This window comes from Hyla sarda, chromosome 2 (assembly GCF_029499605.1).
Source record: "Hyla sarda isolate aHylSar1 chromosome 2, aHylSar1.hap1, whole genome shotgun sequence".
Taxonomy (NCBI): Eukaryota; Metazoa; Chordata; class Amphibia; order Anura; family Hylidae; genus Hyla; species Hyla sarda.
The window spans coordinates 162,813,812-162,835,468 of record NC_079190.1 but is presented as its reverse complement, the minus strand read 5'-3'; the positions used below and the strand labels follow the sequence as shown (position 1 = coordinate 162,835,468).

Genomic DNA, 21,657 nt, shown 5'->3' with positions numbered 1-21,657 from the left:
AACAATGTTCTTTGACCTTAAAATTATGTTTTATTTTGAAATTCTGTTTATGAAGTTGAAATATTCTATAAATATTTCTTGTGTGTTTGTGATGGGAAAAAGTTTTAAAGTTTGTTTGCCATAAATAATATTTATGACATGTCAGTCAGGCTGCCTTCCATACGACTCATTGATGGTCTAGAAATTGAGATCCTTAGCCATCTTAAAAGTCTGTTGGTTCTGATTACTGTATGATGAAGTGTAAAGGGCTATATGGTGAATGTGTTTTTATAACTCCTATTTCAGAAGTAGTTCTCAAGACCACTTGGGTTACCAACTAATATTCCAAGCAAGTCGAATTGTTAATGGTACACATATAAATCAAATAAATATATTTATGGAAAAGAGTTGTCTCAACATGACAACCCTTTTAAAAAGATGATCCCCAAGTCTGTGATGACTGTGGAAACATCTTCTGCAAACTCAGGTGATCAGCCATTACCACCAGGGAATATTTTAGCCAACACACTTTTTAAGATGAATGGATGAAGATGTGATGTATAGCCAGGTCATGACTGCAAGAGTAGAATTTTCTGTCTTCTCAGTCTAATGGAAAGCATTACTTAGTAGGGAACACCTCTCTAGCACATTCATATGACCTAAATAAGCCCATGGACAACAGTTGTCTTTTTGGGGCAACCCATTTTATAACAAATTTTCTTTATTTTATCCAAATTTGAGACTATCATCATTTGAAATAATCAGAATCTCTTCTTGTCTAAAAAAACAAGATGCTATTTGCTTTACTAGAAGGCCACCTTCAGTGTAAACAATTATAGTTGCCTCTATAGTTAAGATAATAGTTGGAACATAAGTCTATAACTCTGGGATAAATGTCATAGTTAGTCTCCTTTTTTTACCAGTTAAGTCACATACATTGTATGCTTTCTTAAATTACGTCAATTTAAAGAAAACTGTTGCTGCCCATGTTACAATGCAGCTGGCTATAAATAAGTGTGGGAAAAAATATAGTTTACTTAAAATAACAAGTCATCTTACATGTACTTTGTCCTTTTTCATGTGGCCTAAACTCCTCTTGCTATGGCAGATAGTTTTGTGACAGTCCTGTTGACATCAAGGAAAAGAAGATCCTGCTGGCACTCACCCAAACACGGAATATAAAAAACAGTACTGACCAGGTAAAATAATAAACAGAAACAGATTTATTAGGATGTTAGCGCTATGGACTACGCGTTTCAAGGGGCGGGACCCCCTCTTCATCAGGTCCATTTGATTGGACCTGACAAAGAGGGGGTCCCGCCCCTTGAAACGCCTAGTCCGTAGTGCTAACATCCTAATAAATCTATTTCTGTTTATTATTTTACCTGGTCAGTACCGGTTATTATATTCCTTGTTCAGGCGAGCGCCAGCAGGATCCTCTTTTCCTTGATGTCCACAGGACTTCCACAAAACTACTTGCAAGTCCGCCCAGAGTATCCCTCAGGACAGGACGAGATCGAGGCAGCACCCCGGCACTTTACCCATAGTATTGGGATCCTTCTGCTTAAATAGGTGTTGTGCTCTCAGTACAACACCATAAGGTGAGCGCAATTGTTCTACCTTTCTGCATCTCCACACTCACTTGGAGTAATGGCACATTGTTCTGCGCAATTGTCTCTTTTCTTTTTCTACATATCGAAGTTGCTATGGCAGATGACAGACATTGACTGTAAGTGGATAGAAATCAACCCAAGGCATGCTGCGATTTAAAGTTTTGCAACATCTGGACGGCCACAGTTTGAGACCACTGTATTAAACACATCACCATTTTCCTCACTAAATATTATTTATTTGAGACAAGAGTACCTGCTAATTCCAGGTCTTTTTAAAGGTCCTTGGATGACTCTTCTGATTAGTCTTTTCACTCCAGAAATCTTGCAAGGAGCACCTGGTCGAGGCAAATTTATGGTGAAACAATTGTCTTTCCCCAACATTGCTCACTTGTACATTCAGAAGCTTAGAAATGTGCCTGTAACCAATAACATTGTTTTGAAACAATTAGGTTGCAAAGGTCTTGAGACAGCTCCTTGCTTTTACCCATCATGAGATGTGCTTTGACCCCTTGACAATGATACCTTTTTGTAGGCCACCAGTTTGGACTGAACCAGCTGATATTAATTTGCACTGACAAGGAGCTGGATTGCTTTTTAATTTCTGATAGATTTCAGCTGTTGTCTTGGTTTTCCATCTTAAAAAAATAGAGCTCCTATTACAGTAATTCTTTAACTTGGGGGATCCAAAGGTCATTGTAATGCCCTAGCTTTAATGTGTGTAAGTGTGTCAGCCAAGTGTTTACTACATAGAGGGTACGAGGGGCAGTTAGACACTTTTTGGGGGGAATACAGATCATTCTTAATGCTGCCTGAACCATGAGTCATCATGGCCTTCCCGGTAGCTTCGGCCTGGCCTTGAATAATAGATCTTTCTTTATCAATTAAGGCTGGTAGGGTGGGAAGAAGCCAACAGTGGCCAGCTCCAAAGGCCTCATGGTCCTGGCAGCATGAACATTTCAATAGGTTTCCTTTAATATCCAACATATCCAAATCTTTTCCTCAAGAGCAGATCCCAGGGAATATTTGTGCTGTCCTCCAACACATCAGATTTTTGACCAGATCTGCTGCCAGTCATTTAGTGTTTATGTCCATCTTTATTGGCGCATTTGGGAACTACACCTCAAAGGAAGTTAAACATATATAATATTCAACAAGGTAAGAATAGAATAAGGAGGCACTTATGATTCCAGACGGTGCAGGCTTTTTCTTTATTCTCGGTGCATAAGATTAAAATTCAGCGGGCACCGGACTAGGAACAGACAGGAACCTTAGTAGTAATAGCTATTGCGCGCCACTGCCGGAGCTTCATCTGATCGGATGAAGCGCTGGTAGTGGTGCGCAATAGCTATTACTATTATGGCTCCTGTTTGTTCCTAGTCCAGCACCAGCTGAATTTTTTATCTTATTCTATTCTTAACTTGTTCAATATTGCCTGTGATGCATTAGGAAGAGCACCACTTCCAACTACGCAGGTATCCGTTATACTGTGCTGCCGCTCCATTTGGGTCATGAGTCCAGCTTCTTTGAGGTGCCTGTGCCGACCGCTGTGCCTGGTAATTGTAATATATAATGCTCAGTTTCCAAGTCATTAGGTCTGTAAAGAGGGAGTAAAATATATAGGTGGCAGCTTGTTCTCATGTGTTTTTTTTTTTTTTACTTCTTATTGATTTATAGCATTATTTTTTGTGCTCCTAAGATCAAATTCTGTTTTCACCAAAAACGTACTGTTGATGTGCACTGCTCAAAAAATAAATGGAACACTAAGATAACACATCCTAGATCTGAATGAATGAATTAATCCTATGAAATACTTTCGTCTTTACATAGTTGAATGTGCTGACAACAAAATCACACAAAAATTATCAATGGAAATAAAATTTATCAACCCATGGAGGTCTGGATATGGAGTCACACTCAAAATCAAAGTGGAAAACCACACTACAGGCTGATCCAACTTTGTAATGTCATTAAAACAAGTCAAATGAGGCTCAGTAGTGTGTGTGGCCTCCACGTGCCCGTATGACCTCCCTACAATGCCTGGGCATGCTCCTGATGAGGTGGCAGATGGTCTCCTGAGGGAAGTCCTCCCAGACCTGGACTAAAGCATCTGCCAACCCCTGGACAGTCTGTGGTGCAACGTGGCGTTGGTGGATGGAGCGAGACATGATGTCCCAGATGTGCTTAATTGGATTTAGGTCTGGGGAACGTGCGGGCCAGTCCATAGCATCAATGCCTTCCTCTTGAAGGAACTACTGACACACTCCAGGCACATGAGGTCTAGCATTGTCTTGCATTAGGAGGAACCCAGGGCCAACCACAACAGCATATGGTCTCACAAGGGGTCTGAGGATCTCATCTCGGTACCTAATGGCAGTCAAGCTACCTCGGGCAAGCACATGGAGGGCTGTGCAGCCCCCAAATAAATGCCACCCCACACGATTACCTACTTACATTACTGACCCACCGCCAAACTGGTCATGCTGGAGGATGTTGCAGGCAGCAGAATGTTCTCCACGGTGTTTCCAGACTCTGTCACGTATGTCACATGAGCTCAGTGTGAACCTGCTTTCATCTGTGAAGAGCACAGGGCACCATTGGCAAATTTGCCAATCTTGGTGTTCTCTGAAAAATTCCAAACGTCCTGCAAAGTGTTGGGCTGTAAGCACAACCCCCACCTTTTGGCCGTCAGGCCCTCATACCACCCTCATGGAGTCTGTTTCTGACCGTTTGAGTGGACACATGCAGATTTGTGGCCTGCTGGAGGTCATTTTGCAGTGCTCCTACTCCTCCTTGCACAAAGGCGGAGGTAGTGATCCTACTGCTGGGTTGTTGTCCTCCTACAGCCTCCTTCATATCTCCTGATGTGCTGGCATGTCTCCTGGTAACTCCTCCATGTTCTGGACACTATGCCGACAGACACAGCAAACCTTCTTGCCACTGCTCGCATTGATGTGCCATCCTGGATGAGCAATAAACCAAAAGCCCAAGGTAGGGAAGGGGTACAAACAGTAATGAACACCAAATCCCAGTCACCTAGGTAATGGGAAAAACCCCTAAACCAAAAATCCCCCCTGTTCAATTATGTATGTGTATGTTAAAAATTTTATTATAGACTTATTAAAAGGTCCAAAAAAGGTGGATTAAAAACACCAGCACAGTCCCTTCAATGAATTATTTAGCTCTCCTGTATGGAGTATACATGAATATGCCAGCTGTGATTTTAACATAACATGTGTTGTGGTTTTAACATAACAGCTCAGTCCCATAGTGCGGCTTACTGCAGAAACTGGCATATTCATGTCTCCTCCATACAGGAGAGCAAAATAATTCATTGTAGGGACTGTACTGATGTTTTTAATACACCTCTTTTGGACCTTTTAATAAGTCTTTAATAAAAGTGATGTTTTAACATACACATACATAATTGAAAAGGGGGGATTTTTTGTTTGGGAGTTTCTACCTCGTCACCTAGGTGACTGGGGTTTGGTGTTCATTATCCTGGATGAGCTGCACTACCTGAGCCACTTATGTGGGTTGTAGACTCCGTCTCATGCTACCACTAGACTGAAAGCACTGCCAGCATTCAAAAGTGACCAAAACATCGGCCAGCAAGCATAGGAACTGAGAAGTGGTCTGTGGTCACCACCTGCAGAACCACTCCTTTATTGGGAGTGTCTTGCTAATTGCCTATCATTTCCACCTGTCGTCTGTTCCATTTGCACAACAGCATGTGACATTGGTTGTCAATCAGTGTTGCTTCCTAAGGGGATAGTGTGATTTCACAGAAGTGTGATTGACTTGAAGTTACATTGTGTTGTTTAAGTGTTCCCTTTATTTTTTTGAGCAGTGTAGAATTTGCAACCATAAAATAACCTTAAAAGCAATAAATCTGTTATCATATAAACACAAAAGACCAAATAGCTCATGGTTATTTGTAGGTAATATACAGCTTTCAGTTTCAGGCAGAGAAAATTTCACGCATGAGGTGATCCTCATATACAGGTTCGTTTACCCACACTGACCATTAAGGGTTCTTACATGAACACATTCCAAATGACTTATACAGCAGAAGTGACATCCGCACCCTGCAAGGTTCTTGTATTTTACAGAAGTGATCAGTATGCTTAGTAAGTCTCTTATGTCAAAGGATTACATGACACACTTGGTTAATTTGAATAAGATAAAAATAGTCATACAATAAACACAAACTGATGTAATATTGATATGCAGTTTATTAAACTGGTACTATATTAGCAACAGAGGATTTTAAGAGACCTATAGTTTTAAAGTAAATTTGCTCATATGCATTTTATGTACATTTTATTGGCAAGCTGTAGGAGATTATCTACTTTATAATTTGTGGAAGTAGCATGTAATCCATCCAATTAGTGTGTGGAAAAAGTGTAGAATTCAGTTACGTATTCTGCACATTTTGCATCTCCTGTGATATGATAAACCTATCATATATGACTGAAAAAAATACTCCACACACATTTGTTGGAACCGTTCCCCATGCATTTAAAATAGTATGTAAGCCAGTATGTATTTATGACTCTTACCTGCCTTTTATTTACTTCACATCTTGTTGCTTTTTTAGATCTGCTTAGAGATGTGATCTGTGACTACAGTTTAGTAACATTGCCTAGAAAAATTCTGAAGTAGTCTGAGACACACCTCCTGTCTCTTAATTGGTTTAGGCTGCTGGCTATTTATACAGGTCTATTACCTGCTCAGCAGGAAGTCTGTATATGGAGAGCTAATTTCTATTACAGCAAATGCAGAATGTTTGTAACATACAGATTACTAAACTGCTAAAAGTTGATTAACAGGAAGTTTCTGCAAATATGCCAAGGCAAATAAACATTAGTAAGGGTAATCCTGAGGAGCACTTAAAGGGGTACTCCGGTGGAAAACAATTTTTTTTTTTTTTTTAATTAACTGGTGCCAGAAAGTTAAACAGATTTGTAAATTAATTCTATTTTTAAAAAAATAAGATGTTTCTGCTGTAGAAATTCCAATTCCAGAGTCCGCAGACAGAAAAGATATGTCCATATAGATGGCGCATTTCTGAACGGTGCTAGCACCGGCTTGTTTTGCCAGCACTCCGCTGTTGGTTGAAATTTTCCATGGGGACATCAGCCCATCTGAACATAGCTTTATGGTGTGGTGCAGATTTATGAAAGAGGTAATATTTATAACGATGTTAACCTTGAGCAGAAATATTTAGCATTGTAACATAATTAAAGAATGATACTGGTGCATTTCCGTAACTTAAAACTACATTATATAATGGAAAACTTTAGTTCTGCCATATTTGTCTCCACTATGCTTTGAAAGCATTCCATTGTATATACTATATGAAAACATCATATGGCCTCAAAAAGCAAAAATAATCAGTTGTGTTGACTTGGACTAACCATGTGTGGTAAAATTTCTCTAACAACGGATGAACAATTCCACAAACAACATGGATGACGGATGAGATTTTTTCCCTGTATACTACAGACATTTTGATAATTGAAGACAGATACGATAGGGAGATGTTCACTATCCATCATGTCCTGTAAAACAGAAGTAACTTATGAATAGTCATTGAACATTCCAATAATGTTCAGTCTTCCTTTATACCACAAATGGTCTACTGAAGGAATATTGGTAAATAAATATCTTTTCGATTTCAATATTTCCTAAAGCGATACACTGTAAGACATCCTTTTGGCTTTGTTGACATTTGTTTAGTATTGAGATTCAGAAAGACATAAATTCCTTAATGTATCTCCAAGTCTACTTTCTGTATTCACTCATTGTATATATGTATTCTTACACTGTTGACCTCACAGTCTTACAACCCAAACCAAAGGAATGATCCTCCCTTGTGTTGTATATATATTACGATTAGAGCATTTTATATGCAGCATCTCTAGAGTTTAATCATTCCTATGTCACAGGAGGGTTACCCCTTTAGTACAGCCTGTCACAACAAGAACAATTAAGCACTACAAACAGTAGCTAGAAATACGGTAGCTCTCAAAACACTTGTGGCAGCGTTATTTGAGAATGCTATTAAAGACGCTAGTTACAGGAAATGCTCATATTCAGATGTGTTCTATATTTACTGACTAGATGATGGTAAGTTGTATAGCCATTACAATGACTGACATCAAAACAAGTCCTGAATAACTATATGAAATAATGCAAATCATTAACTATATAATGTGGTTATATTACATCTTGTACACAACATTTTTTATATCTAAGTGTTTATTATTCATGATAAATCTAAATAATTATGAATATGATTAAAATAACACGTTTACTTACTAGTAAAAAAATCTGTGGAAAGTTGTGTGTGTTCATTTGCATGGGATTTGTTAAAATCATACATGCTGCAAAAACAGCCCAGATATTCGAACAGATTTCACTGAAATTATGTCACATGTGACCATACCTATATACTCTAATTTTTTCATTTTTTTTTATTTTAAATTACTCGAAGGTGTGAGTACAATAAATAAATGGTTTATTGTATGACTTGTATGCTATCAAATGTCTGATGTCTGTCTATATGTCTGATATTTACCCCCATATGCTGCTTGACTATTATGCCACATCCCAAAATGGAAAGTCAAGTGCCTCACTATAGTAGACCGCTGGCTGCCATTAAAAGCTTACTTAGTTAATGTCACAATGCTCTCAAATGATTTCCAGCCAACATTGAAATCACTTGTAATAAATAAATAAATACTTTACCCATAATTCTTATATTGTGTAACAATTATGTAAAATTATTATATACATCTGTAACAATTATTATATACATCTTCAGTATATATGTATTTAAGAGCAGAAGAATATTTTTGTAAGTCAATAATGTGAGCTATAGAAATTATAATTTATATTATCTATGTTCATTGAATTTATTTGTAGTTTTCTCTCATCATTTACATTTTTGCTTATGACTTGTAGGAACACAAAAGCTTAAATACCACAATTTAATTCACCCTGCATCAATATAAAGATGAGCAAGAGCTTTTATGTAGCAGTAGTGTAATCTGAAGGGCAGCAATTGTGTTATTTACCACCCTTCTTGGAAAGCAGATAGTATAATGTTACATTGTGATTCCAGACCACAGATTTCTGTATTTTCTAGATATTTTATTATGTAAAAACCATAAGTAGGATTCAGGCAACATCCGCAGATCTCGAAACTGTGCAATTTTGCATAATTATATCCCCCCTGTAGGTTTAATGAATGACTTTTAAGTACAATTTATCTTTGATAAATAGTCCCTCTGCATTGAATGTTTATTAGATTGACAGGAAAATGCACTTGGCTTGCTTTATTTCCCTGCCACTTATAAGTCAGGCAAATTTTAATTGGAGCAAAAAGCTTTTATTTGCACTGTAATTTTACTTCAGGATCATATCCTTCAGAATCTGGCGGACACTTGTATTTCTTGATTGCAAAACACACACTGGAAAGGGGAAAAATACATGCAAGATATTATTCAGATTGTCAGATTAGGTGAATTGGACAAGCAACACGTTATCAAATCTTAACAGCTTTACTAGCGATTAGTCCATATTTCTATGGAAATTGCAAGTCTGGGTGATAAATGCAAGAACGTTTCCATAACGTAAAGCTTATTTTATAAAATAGTGGAAATGTGCATTAATTGCTTTGACTGGATATATTCCATTAATAGGCTTTGTTTAACATGTTATGCTTTTCATGGTGGACTACCATGAAATGGAACGACCATACAAGTTATTAGCATTCCTATGTGTGGAGGCTGGGTGTGAATGTTTAACCTAAGACTACATCTAAAAATATAAAACTACTGATTAGTAGTTATCATTAGGAAAAACTGAAGGGAAAGAAAAAAATCTTGCCCTCAACAGCCATGAAATACCTCAGCCTATTATATAAAGCCTTTCCAATACTTGACCAATGTGCAAATACCTAAACACCACAGAAATTTAAATCAGTGTTACGTGTGGAAACTACACAATGTGTGGCTTTAAATACTACACCGCTATCAATCTCTCCACAGCAAGTCTTGAGCTAACTGTTATTGCTACGCAAAGAGAATTACTGCCATCTACTGGTGGTAAGATAGTGTGCGCTCAGGGATCCGTTTTTTTTTTTTTCTTTGTGCAGAGCATGGTCCTTGAGTTAAAACCATGAACGAATCTCCTTGCATACAACATGATTTTCTCACTCCGGACTGGAATATCCAGCGATCACTGTTCCTTTCTTAAAATGATTTTCACTAGCATGAAAAAATTAGATTTAATATAAATGATATCATTATTATTATTCTGTATTAGATTGCATGCTATAAAACAAAAGCTTTATTGCTAATGATTTATTTGTTGCTGTTAAGGTAAATTGTAATGTTATGTACTAAATTAAATCATGATTATAAATCGAGCTCAGCGACCAATATCTAGTTGTAAATGATGGCTCTACATGTATATTGTAATGTTGCATTTCATATTCATGAATTACATTAAGAAAAGAGAATGTGTGTGTATGTGTGCATATATATATATATATATATATATATATATATATATATATAATGTGCGTGTATTTTTTTTTTCATATCCTCATATTTCTAGTGATAAATGATATACAAACTCTGTTTTCTTTATTTATAATTCAGCACAAGTGTAAACATTGTACTAGAAGTGCAGTAAATACTTGTTAATCCCTTAATGTTTGTCCAATTCTCTCATAAAATTTCTTTTGTTAATTTTAAGTTTAAACTGCAAGTGTTGACCAAGCATGCAGCTGGGCTCAGCAAGTACATGCCGGAGAAGGTAGAAGAGGACACCAGTAGCATTCTGAGATCACCGATGCCAGGGACTGTTGTGGCCGTTTCCGTTAAGCCTGGTGATATGGTGAGTGCCACTGATTTATAATTTACACACCAAAATGTCTTGAATATGTTTATATATTTATTTTATTTGTTTCAGACTCTTATAAAATATACATTTTAATATATATAGTTTGTTAGGACAAACTGTGAAACCACAAAATTAACTGGAAATACCAGACCTATAAGGGGCACTCAGTTTAGAAACTGTTCTTGTGCAGATAATTTCAGTGAATTCTTAGTTCATTCCTCTACATTTCTTCCCTACAATAAGTGCATATTGTAATAACATTAGATACATGTTTTATAATCATCCCTGTTATTTTGGGTAGATTTAAATAAATTTGCCCTTAATTTGTTACAGAAATAAGTGTAAATGTGTATGATAAGCATGCTACAACACAAGGGTTCATTCTAAACTTGAATAGTAACAATTTTGGAATAATTAGAGATGGTTCCAGGCAGGGTGATTAATGTTCTTTCCCATTTTCCAGCTTTTCACATTGTCAATCCTTTAATTAAATGCTGAGACAAAATATACCAAGGAGCCAAGACATTTTTCAGTGAAGGGAAAAGGATATGTTAAAAATAATAAAAAGTTCAAATATATCAAAGGTTTCAACAAGGTACAGGAGGGAAGCAAGAGGTCACCTTCTGAAACTAGAGGGTGGGAGGCTCTCGGGAAATGTGAGGAAGTACTTCAAGGGAAGGGTGATGAATTCATGCTATTTACAGTGAGAGAATTCAGATATGCTCAGAACAGACACAAAGCTATACTAAAAGGGTAAGGAACCAAAGGATATGAAATGCTCAGAATTTTCACAGCAGTCTAGGTGGGCCTCTTACATCTGCACTTTGTATTGTCTCACGGTTTTGCATTCTAGGTCACAGATAAAATATCAGCAGGAGAAGTTAACAGTTCAAGTATACCAAAGTTAATTCACTCTAAGAAAGTTCTTTTGTAGTGTACACAAGTAATGTATTAATAAATAACATCAAGTCTACCACTAATTTGGCACAGTTGGGAAATTTAAATTATTATAGTCGAATCATATATATATATATATATATAACTGAACATATATAGATATGTTCAGTTTTTGCATTAAATAAGGTTTATTTTATGGGAAAGAGAAACTGAAAGAAAGATGTAGCATAACTGAGGTACAGCAAATGCTATAGTCGGCTTTTTTTTGTTTCGGTAATGTTTCATGTTTTTAGTGAATATTTCTTAAAAGAGATAGAAATGTAAAAATGTTCCCACATTTATTATAGGATTTAGCGCACCATATCATTTTTTATTTGAATGATTTCTTCTGAGGTAGCCATGTTACTCAGTCTTTCACTTTCGCATTCATAGTTTAACCATTCATGCAAGCTGCTCCTAATTTCACAGATTTTGTATTTTAAGTCCTGACATACAGTTTTCAAAATTTTGATTTTTTTTTTTGGGGGGGGGGGGGGGGCAAAACTCATATTGTTCTTCGCTGAATAAAACCCCCCAAAGTTACATTTAAATACTTTTGCTTCTGTATACTTCCTGTGAAGGGACTAGAAAGCAGACTGTAAAAAATTGATTCACCTTATCACACATTGTGTGAAACCCATTTTTTCTGCTTATAGACAGTGGGAGATTCAAACAGTCAGCATGCCTGAGTGCAGAAGAACAGAGCGCTTTTGAATTGTTATTATATTCAAGGCAGTGGACTCCAAGTCGTTCATGGTCTTTAATATCGATTTAATGAAGGAGCACAGTGCATCCAATCATTGGATTGGGAATGAAGTGTGTATGTGTGTTTTGTGTATGTATGGTGACCACATATGAAAAACATACATGTCAGACTTGTGTACCATTGTTCAACAGCGGCAATTCAGTGCAAAGTTTTCATTATAAGAAAGTTGCAGTGAGGTTTTTTGGTGTCTTTTTATAACCATCAGATATTTATCCTTCTCCACTGCTGTTTCTAGAAAGTTTTGGTATGAAGCAGTTAGCAATGGGTATTTCTTTATTTAATAATGCAGCTATGTCACAAATCTTTTTTTGGATCTGAGGGAAAAGCAAAAGTGACCTAAGTGCTGCTGCGTCAATGCAAGGTTCGCCAGATTGTTAAGAAAGGACAGAGGCCGATATTTATCATTGTTTTTAGACAGTTTTTTGTGTCTACAAAAGGTGCAAAAAAAAGGCGCAAGCAGGGTTTATTTGCACGTTTTTGGCACCTTTTGGTTTACACATTTCTGCTGATTTTGAGTTGCAATCCACTGATTTTGGCAATACACATGATATGGAAGGGTTTTATGAACTGCACGTTTTTGTGAAAAGGCGCAAAAAAGGCGCAAAGCCACTGAAAAGTCTCTAAAACTACACCAGCCCAGACTTAGCTTAGCTTTTTGGTGTATGTGAAGAGAGAAATTTCAGAAAATGTGACCTGCACAAAATGTATCAAATGCTCTGTGATCATTTTAATAAATTTGATGCTCCTACACATTACCAGCATACAAAAGAAAGGTGTAGAAAAATGCTTCACTTACACTGGCCTGAGAGCACATGTCTGTAAACAACACCTCTCAATCATTTATAGTGTTCTATGGCATATATAGAGATATATATATATATATATATATATATATATATATATATATATGACTCCCTCGTTGCTACAAACATGAGTAATAATATAATAGCAGGCGGTGAGCTCTGATCATAAACAAATTAATTCAAAGTATAAAAATTTATGTAACTATTAGTTTTGTTTTATTTTAGCTTTTTTAAGTTGCCTAATTTTGGCAGGTGTCACACACAGTAAATTTTTTTTTTTATTGTTGTTGTTGTTGTTCCTATTATTAATATTATCAATCAGAATTGGATTCAAAAGGAATATGACATATAATGGAAGGACTTATGTTTCTATTTGTTTCTTGGCTCAAAAAAAAACACATTTAAAACTGCAGTGGGAGTTAAAAAAAAAAAAACAAAAAAAAAAAAAACAGAAAAGGAAAAAGAAGGGTGTGTGTGACACAAACCTTACAGTTTTCCTGCCAGAGATAGTAATCGTCCATCTCCACTCTATAGGACCTCCAAGCCATTAGACATTTGGATAGGTGATACATTTTAATTATGGGAAATCCCCTTTAATAATTTTTAAAGGGGTTATCCCAAGTTTAGAAGTTATCACCTATCAACAGAATAGTTCATAACTAGCTGATCATTAAGGGTCTAACTTCTAGGACCCCGCGCACTTGCCGTGAAAATAGAAGTCTCTTGTGCCCTGAACGTATAAAGCAGCACCATGCATCCTCTGCCACTGCTTCATGCACTTTGTGTGGGATCTCCAAACAAAGCTGGGAATTTACCTTGGTGGCTTGACTGCCTTATACGATTATCATTGCTGCCTTCTAATTTGATTTTTGAAGTAAGATGGAAATTAGAACAAGGCTGGACTTTTTTCATGTTGCAATAACATAAATACATAAGAAAGAAAGAAATTGTTTTGCAAAACATTTATTCCAAATGTAAATAGAGCATTAATATTAAAAAGGACTTATAATAATATAAGTGTCTTACGTAGTAAATAAAAAAACAATCATCATCCCAAGGTGATAAGATTGATGTTTTCGTTAACACATCATCTACCCCAGACCTTGGCCTTTATGTGCTTCCTTTAGACACAGACCTGGTTTTTAGTCTTCTGCTGTTACAGATTCCTCAGGTCCATAAATGTTTCTGCATGGCATCTCAACTTTAGTCAATGGACAAAATTTAAGTGAATGGCCCTGCCATGTGGGCACTTGCATAAAAGTATGTCTGTGAAGGTGCTTTTAACCTCTATATGGTGCAGTGATAGTGGCATTAGGTGAGAACGACAGATTCTCTTTAAGTTCTTACCAGGAGAGTAAAATGAAAATCAAAATCTGATCTGTTTTTGATGCTTCATTGTTCCAGTGTGGCACGTAGTCTTCCCAAAATGTCTGTTAAAGTTAAATATTTATAATCTTTTCTAAGAGTGAAAGTGACCTAAATCCTCCTGCTTATAGTTTGCACATATACATTACATCTAAATGGGACTAGATAAAAATCTGAAAATGTAAAAATGCAACAAACTGCACTAAAAAAATATTCAAATAAACAAAATTAACGTGATCAAGAGCAGAGTAGCAGATTTTTATAAGATTGGCAGAGAAAAAGAAAAAATGCCCATTGGCTGGGATTCACAACATTGGTTCCTCAGCAAATTGTATTCTTACATAAATATAGTTAATTAAGCAATATAAGATTAAGCTGTGGTCTTAAAGGGGTTATCCACCATAAGGTTATTTTAGTATGTACCTGGCAGACAGTAATGGACATGTACGGAAGGATCTGCGCTTGTCTTGGGGCTAAATGGCTGTCATGAGATTACCATAACACTGTGGCTAGCTTTTTGTGAACTTGTATTTCCTGTTAGACTTTTCTTTTTTTGACTACAAATCCCATAATTCCATTTTCCTCCCTCCCACACATCCATGCATCCATTCAAAGCCCTGTGGTTTTCAATCAGGATGCCTCCAGCTGTGGCATTAGTTGCAGATTGATCCCTCCACCCATTGAAGCAGACAGGCTCCCTGTCATCAGCTGACTAGTGAGTCAGGTCTCAGCCACATTGCAAGCTGGGAAAAATCCGAGACAACAGTCATTTTGTATGCTGTTAAAATAAATAGTGGGGTGAAAATTACAGAAGAATTGTGAGAAAACCGTCACGCACAGGTACAGGCACTATATTATGAACTACACTAACTTTACAGCCCCTGTAGCATAGTCAAATAAAATTAAAAAAAAATCCTGAAATACCCCTTTAACCCCTTAAGGACTCAGGGTTTTTCCGTTTTTGCACTTTCGTTTTTTCCTCCTTACATTTAAAAAATCATAACCCTTTCAATTTTCCACCTAAAAATCCATATTATGGCTTATTTTTTGCGTCGCCAATTCTACTTTGCAGTGACATTAGTCATTTTACCCAAAAATGCACGGCAAAACGGAAAAAAAAATCATTGTGCGACAAAATCGGAAAAAAAACGCCATTTTGTAAATTTTGGGGGCTTCCGTTTCTACGCAGTGCATATTTCGGTAAAAATTACACCTTATCATTATTCTGTAGGTCCATACGGTTAAAATGATACCCTACTTATATAGGTTTGATTTTGTCGTACTTCTGGAAAAATTCATAACTACATGCAGGAAAATTTATACGTTTAAAAATGTCATCTTCTGACCCCTATAACTTTTTTATTTTTCCACGTACGGGGCGGTATGAGGACTCATTTTTTGCGCCGTGATCTGAAGTTTTTATTGGTATGATTTTTGTTTTGATCTGACTTTTTGATCACTTTTTATTCATTTTTTAATGTTATAAAAAGTTACCAAAATACCCTTTTTTGGACTTTGGAATTTTTTTGCGCGTACGCCATTGACCGTACGGCTTAATTAATGATATATTTTTATAGTTCGGACATTTACGCACGCGGCGATACCACATATGTTTATTTTTATTTTTTTTTACACTGTTTTATTTTTCTTATGGGAAAAGGGGGGTGATTCAAACTTTTATTAGGAAAGGGGTTAAATGACCTTTATTAACACTTTTTTTTAACTTTTTTTTTGCAGTGTTATAGGTCCCATAGGGACCTATAACACTGCACACACTTATCTCCTATGCTGATCACTGGCGTGTATTAACACGCCTGTGATCAGCATTATCGGCGCTTGACTGCTCCTGCCTGGATCTCAGGCACGGAGCAGTCATTCGTCGATCGGACACCGAGGAGGCAGGTAAGAGCCCTCCCAGTGTCCGATCAGCTGTTCGGGACGCCGCGATTTCACCGCGGCGGTCCCGAACAGCCCGACTGAGCAGCCGGGATACTTTCAGTTTCACTTTAGAAGCGGCGGTCAGCTTTGACCGCCGCTTCTAAAGGGTTAATACCGCACATCGCCGCGATCGGCGATGTGTGATATTAGCCGCGGGTCCCGGCCGTTGATGAGCACCGGGACCCACGCGATATGATGCGGGATCGCGGCGCGATCCCGCTTCATATCGCGGGAGCCGGCGCAGGACGTAAATATACGTCCTGCGTCGTTAAGGGGTTAAGTACTGTCAACCTCCTTTCTATCTTCTTCTATCTTATCCTTTCTATCTTCTGTTTAGTACAGTTCTTTCTTGTAATCCGAAAAATTGGTTTGCTGACACAACCAAACAACTTCGTGATTTGCTGTTCTTAGTACTTATAGTTGTGTTCAGGGTGTGCTTAAAATGTAACTTTTAATTAGGTTTATGATAAAAACCACCAAAAGTAATTAATGTGTACGTGACCAGCACCAAAACTCAAATTAAGTTAAAAAACAGACATCAGGGAGCTAGATAGAGCTTATAGGCAATAATGCTCAACCTGTGCCACAGTTATTGTTGTATATCATTAAATGTGCATATATTTCCCCATTGTTCCTGTAGGGAAAGAGTCAGGGCAATATTCATATACAACAGTTGTATTAAGTAGAGTCCTGTAAGAAAAGATGATGTCCACAATACAGGGCCTAAAGCCAGATTCAATTCCTGTAAGGGAAAGGCAGTGGTGACATTCAGTCACTGGCAATAAATATCCCTCTGTGGGGGTCTCCGGAGTGAAGACCGCTGTCTGCGGTTCCCGTAGTCCCGGGGCGAGCGCGACAACCTGCTGGAGCTGGCACTATCCAGCTCGGCTCGCTACTGTGAGCGAGCTGCCGGCATCTGGAGGGAGATTTATCAAAACCAGTGTACAGGATGAGGGGTTCTGCTTGGTTGCTATGGGTAACTGCAAGGGGTCCCAGCTGTCCTAAAAAAAATAACGGATCCACTACCAAAAAGACGGTCCCTGCCTGTATACTTGTCGGTGCTTCAGGGTCAAAACAATAAACTACAGAGGTATACGGTAACATGTCAGGGAAATGGTCAGGAATACAAGTGGAGACTAATGCTAACAATACAGGAAGACTAACTCTAACAGTACAAAGGAAGACAGACAAAAAACAGATAAATCACAAACTGAAGTCTAAACCGAGATGAGCAAATAGAAATCGAATGAGAAAGTAAGAGGGAAGTCCAGAGATACAGCACCAAAGTCAAAAACCAGAAAGCTGAATCACAAACAGAATGCTATCTGCAGAAGTAAACCTCTTTCACTGGCAAACTCTGGAGGCACATAGAAGGTTTAAATAGTCAGCTACACAGGTGCGGAATCAGATGGAGCACAGCATTGGTCAACTGTCCACAGCCACAGATTGTCTAGGGTGTAGCCACAGCAACCAAACCAACCCAGAACCTAGGAAAGTTTAACCCTTCGGGCCAAACACAGACTGGTCATTACACATCCCCTTTAACCTCTTAAGGACCCATAACGTACCGGTACGTCATGAGTCCGATCCCGAGTCATAGCAGGTTGGGCCCAGCATCTAACAACGTCCGGAACCCGTGGCTAATAGCGCGCAGCACTGATCGCGGTGCCGCACGCTATTAACCCTTTAGACGCGGCGTTCAAAGTTGAACGCCGCGTCTAAAGTGAAAGTAAAACCATGCTGGTTAGGTTAGCTCAGGGAGCTTACATGACAGCCAGAGGATCCCTACCTGCCTCCATGCTGTCCGATCGCCGAATGACTGCTCAGTGCCTGAGATCCAGGCATGAGCAGTCAAGCGGCAGAAGATGACAATTTTAAACGTATACATTTTCCTGCATGTAGTTATGATTTTTTCCAGAAGTACGGCAAAATCAAACCTATATAAGTAGGGTATCATTTTAATCGTATGGACCTACGGAATAAAGAGAAGGTGTTATTTTTACCGAAATATGTACTGTGCAGAAACGGAAGCCCCCATAATTTACAAAATGGCGTGTTTTTTTTTTCAATTTTGTCTCACAATAATTTTTTTCCGTTTCGCCGTAGATTTTTGGGTAAAATGACGGATGTCATTACAAAGTAGAATTGGTGGCGCAAAAAATAAGCAATCATATGGATTTTTAGGTGCAAAACTGAAAGAGTTATGATTTTTTAAAGGTAGGGAGGAAAAAAGGAAAATGCAAAAAACGGAAAAACCCTGGGTCCTTAAGGGGTTAAGAGTTGAGAAAGATCCTATGGTAAAACGAGACTCTACAAAAAGAAGGCACTACAAACATCAAAAACTTCCATTCATGTGCCTACAATTAGAAAAACACAAGAACTGTATTTATGAAAGGAAACCACAAAGGAAGCTGCTGCTATCCCAGCAATACAGCTTGTGTCACATTTGCTTGAGACCATGAATCCCACCTGTGAAGTATGGTGAAGGAAGTTACACATTTATTCATTAAAAACTGTAGGATTGGGAGATTTATCAAATATAAATGGGAGTGCTTGGGACAAATATTGTATCAACAAAAATTTCACTGCACGAAATGTTGTTCTAAAAATTGGATATTTGAAAGTATGTCCAAAGTGGCATAGAGAATTAGAATGCTGCTTATTGAATATATTAAGGTAAACAAAATGGGAAAGACTAAGAGGAGAAAGCAGAACTTTAGTGAACTTTGGAAAGATTGGCATTATTATGGTGATTTTTTTAAAGGGGGGGATTTGTTGGAGGGAGGTGTGGGGGAGAAATGGGGACTGAGGATGGAGAGGGGAGAAAGGTAGAAGAGGAGGGGAAGCAAAGAAAGGGAAGTTATAGGGAGGAATGGAGAGAAGAGGGTAGGTGAAAGGGAAAAATAAGGAAAAGAAGCTCCTACTAAGGTTAATTACTGAAACTGTAACTTTTTTTTATTACAATGTAAGAGGGGAGGTATTTTCTCTCTCTCTTTTAGTTTTAACTAAATGCCTTTGTGAAAACTAGTATTCACTGCTTTTCCCCAGTGAAAACTAGTTTTGACTGAATGCCTTTGTGAAAACTAGAAATGACTGCTAGAATTGACTGCTCTTCACTAGTGAAAATTAGTTTTGACTAAACACCTTTGTGAGAACTAGAATTGACTGCTTTTTCCTAGTTTAAACCAGTTTTACTAAATGCCTTTGTACAAACTAGAATATTTACTGAACGCCTTCGAACAAACTAGAATACTTACTGAACGCCTTTGTACAGTACTAGAATTTTTTTTTTTTTTTTTGCTTGAGGTTGTTTTTTGTGACATTGTACTTTATATTAGTAGTATATTTTGTTGATACATGCATTGTTTTTTTTTGCATTTTACTAGATTAGAAATTCTCTACTTGTAAGAGAGATGCCAGTCAAGCCAAATAAATCTGTTAGGGATGTCCCGATACATTTTTTTTTTAAGACTGAGTACGAGTAATGATACTTTTTTAAAGTACTCGCCGATACCAATTACGATACTATTTTAAATGTCATGTGACAGTTTTTTTTGTTTTTTATGGGAAAAAGGGAATGTTTTCATTTTTTTATTAGGGAAGGGCTTTTTTTTATATATATATATATATACAGTGATCCCTCAACTTACAATGGCCTTAACATACTCAACATTCAATGTTTCAGACAGTCCAGATCTGTGAAACATGTCAATGGCTGGAAGATCTGACCAATCAGAATGGGCATTCACTAGTAAAACACCTGTATTACTGAAGTGCATGTACTGTCTGGCTGTCTGGTAGCACCCCCTATAGTACAGGGAGGTACTACATTTTCTGTACTACTCTTTACCTATGCCACAGTTAGCTGCTCCTTTGGACACCAGGTAAGGGTGGCTCCATGTTACTTTTTTAGGACACTGCATGTACTGTACAGGACCCTGAAGAAGCTCCTGTCCTCTACATAGACAGTGATTTACAGCTCCCAGCAGATCTTTATTACTTTTATATGTAAGGACTTGCTTTATCTGTATTAGTTATCTACTTATTTTTATTTAATCCTCACTTTTTTCTATTTTTGGATGACATTTTGGTGGCTTCAGAACCAATTACCAGGTTTCCATAGAGTTATGTTCTCAACATACAATGGTCGTCCTGGAACCAATTAATATTGTAACTTGAGGGACCACAAGAGATATATATATATATATATATATATATATATATACATAATGAATGTAAAAGTAAATCCCCCAGATAGTTGTCCCATAAAAGAAAACCCTCATATAAGCTATGTAGGTAGTATGTAGCCCCCCTATTAGCTTGGTAGATAGTCTCCATAATAGCTTGTAGGTAGTAGCTCCTCACATAAGCAACATAAGCCCCCCCACATTAGGTATCTAGCAGATTTCCCCACATTAGGTATCCAGCAGAAGTCCCCCACATTAGGTAGGCAGCAGAGGTCCGCCATAGTAGGCAACCGTTTCCTCATAGTTGGCAGCAGTTCCTCCATAGCAGGCAGAAGTTCCCCCATAGGAGGCAGCATCTCGCCCATTGAAGGCAACAGTTCCTCCATAACAGGCAGTAATTTTCACCACCACCCTCCCCTCTGGCATACATACCTCCTGTGGCTCTTCTTTCTTTTTCCCCTGGTAGCTCCTGCGTGGTGCAGTGATCATGGTGGGGGGCACTGGTCCCGAGGCAAGATGGCTGGCTATCAGCCACCATCTTACCAGGCGCAGCGCTACACGTTCAGTGGCGGCCAGTATTTGCATGACATACATGTACGTCGCAGGTTGAGAAAACCTTCCATGACTTACATGTATGTCATGCTTTGGGGAGGGTTAAAACTACTTTCAACTAGGCAAACCTGTTTGAGTGAAATGTGTCAAATCTTTCCTCTGACCCCAGTAGGCCTCTGTGTGAGTAATGTCACATTACAGGGATAATAACCCAAATGATATCACAGTACAGGGATAATACACACGGTGATGTCACAGTGCAGGGATAATGCACACAGTGATGTCACAGTACAGGGATAATGCACACAGTACAGGGATAATGCACACAGTACAGGTATATAATACACAGTGATGAGTGATGTCACATTAGAGGGATAACCCCAATTATGTCATAGTAATAAAGTTAATGCACACAGTGATGTTACAGTATAGAGTAAATATGCAGTAATGTTACTGTGTTGGGATAGGGTAGTATAAAATGGCAGGGGGCAGGGCACATTATTTATATTCTTACCTTTGTAACTTGCTAATCTTCTGTTCTCTCGTAGTCTCCAATCTTTCCTCTGACCCCAGCAGGCCTCTGTGTGAGTCTGGGATCACATGCA

The 21,657-nt window shown here is 37.9% G+C and overlaps 2 protein-coding genes across 5 annotated transcripts in view; one reads left to right on the top strand and one right to left on the bottom strand.

Moving 5' to 3' along the window:
- PCCA (propionyl-CoA carboxylase subunit alpha) overlaps positions 1-21,657 on the top strand; it is a 1,119,575-nt gene that overhangs the window by 1,077,953 nt on the left and 19,965 nt on the right. For both annotated transcript variants that reach the window (XM_056555680.1, XM_056555679.1), the window contains exon 22: positions 10,359-10,499. In XM_056555680.1, the coding sequence (XP_056411655.1) occupies positions 10,359-10,499 (141 nt within the window). The remainder of the gene's footprint in view (positions 1-10,358; positions 10,500-21,657) is intronic.
- GGACT (gamma-glutamylamine cyclotransferase) overlaps positions 1,825-21,657 on the bottom strand; it is a 144,658-nt gene continuing 124,825 nt past the window's right edge. For 2 of the 3 annotated variants that reach the window (XR_008888546.1, XR_008888548.1), the window contains one exon: positions 8,810-9,067. The gene's annotated coding sequence lies outside the window, so the exon portion shown is untranslated. Of the gene's footprint in view, positions 1,928-8,809; positions 9,068-21,657 lie in introns of those variants that run through there. The other variant, XR_008888551.1, reaches the window with a different exon arrangement.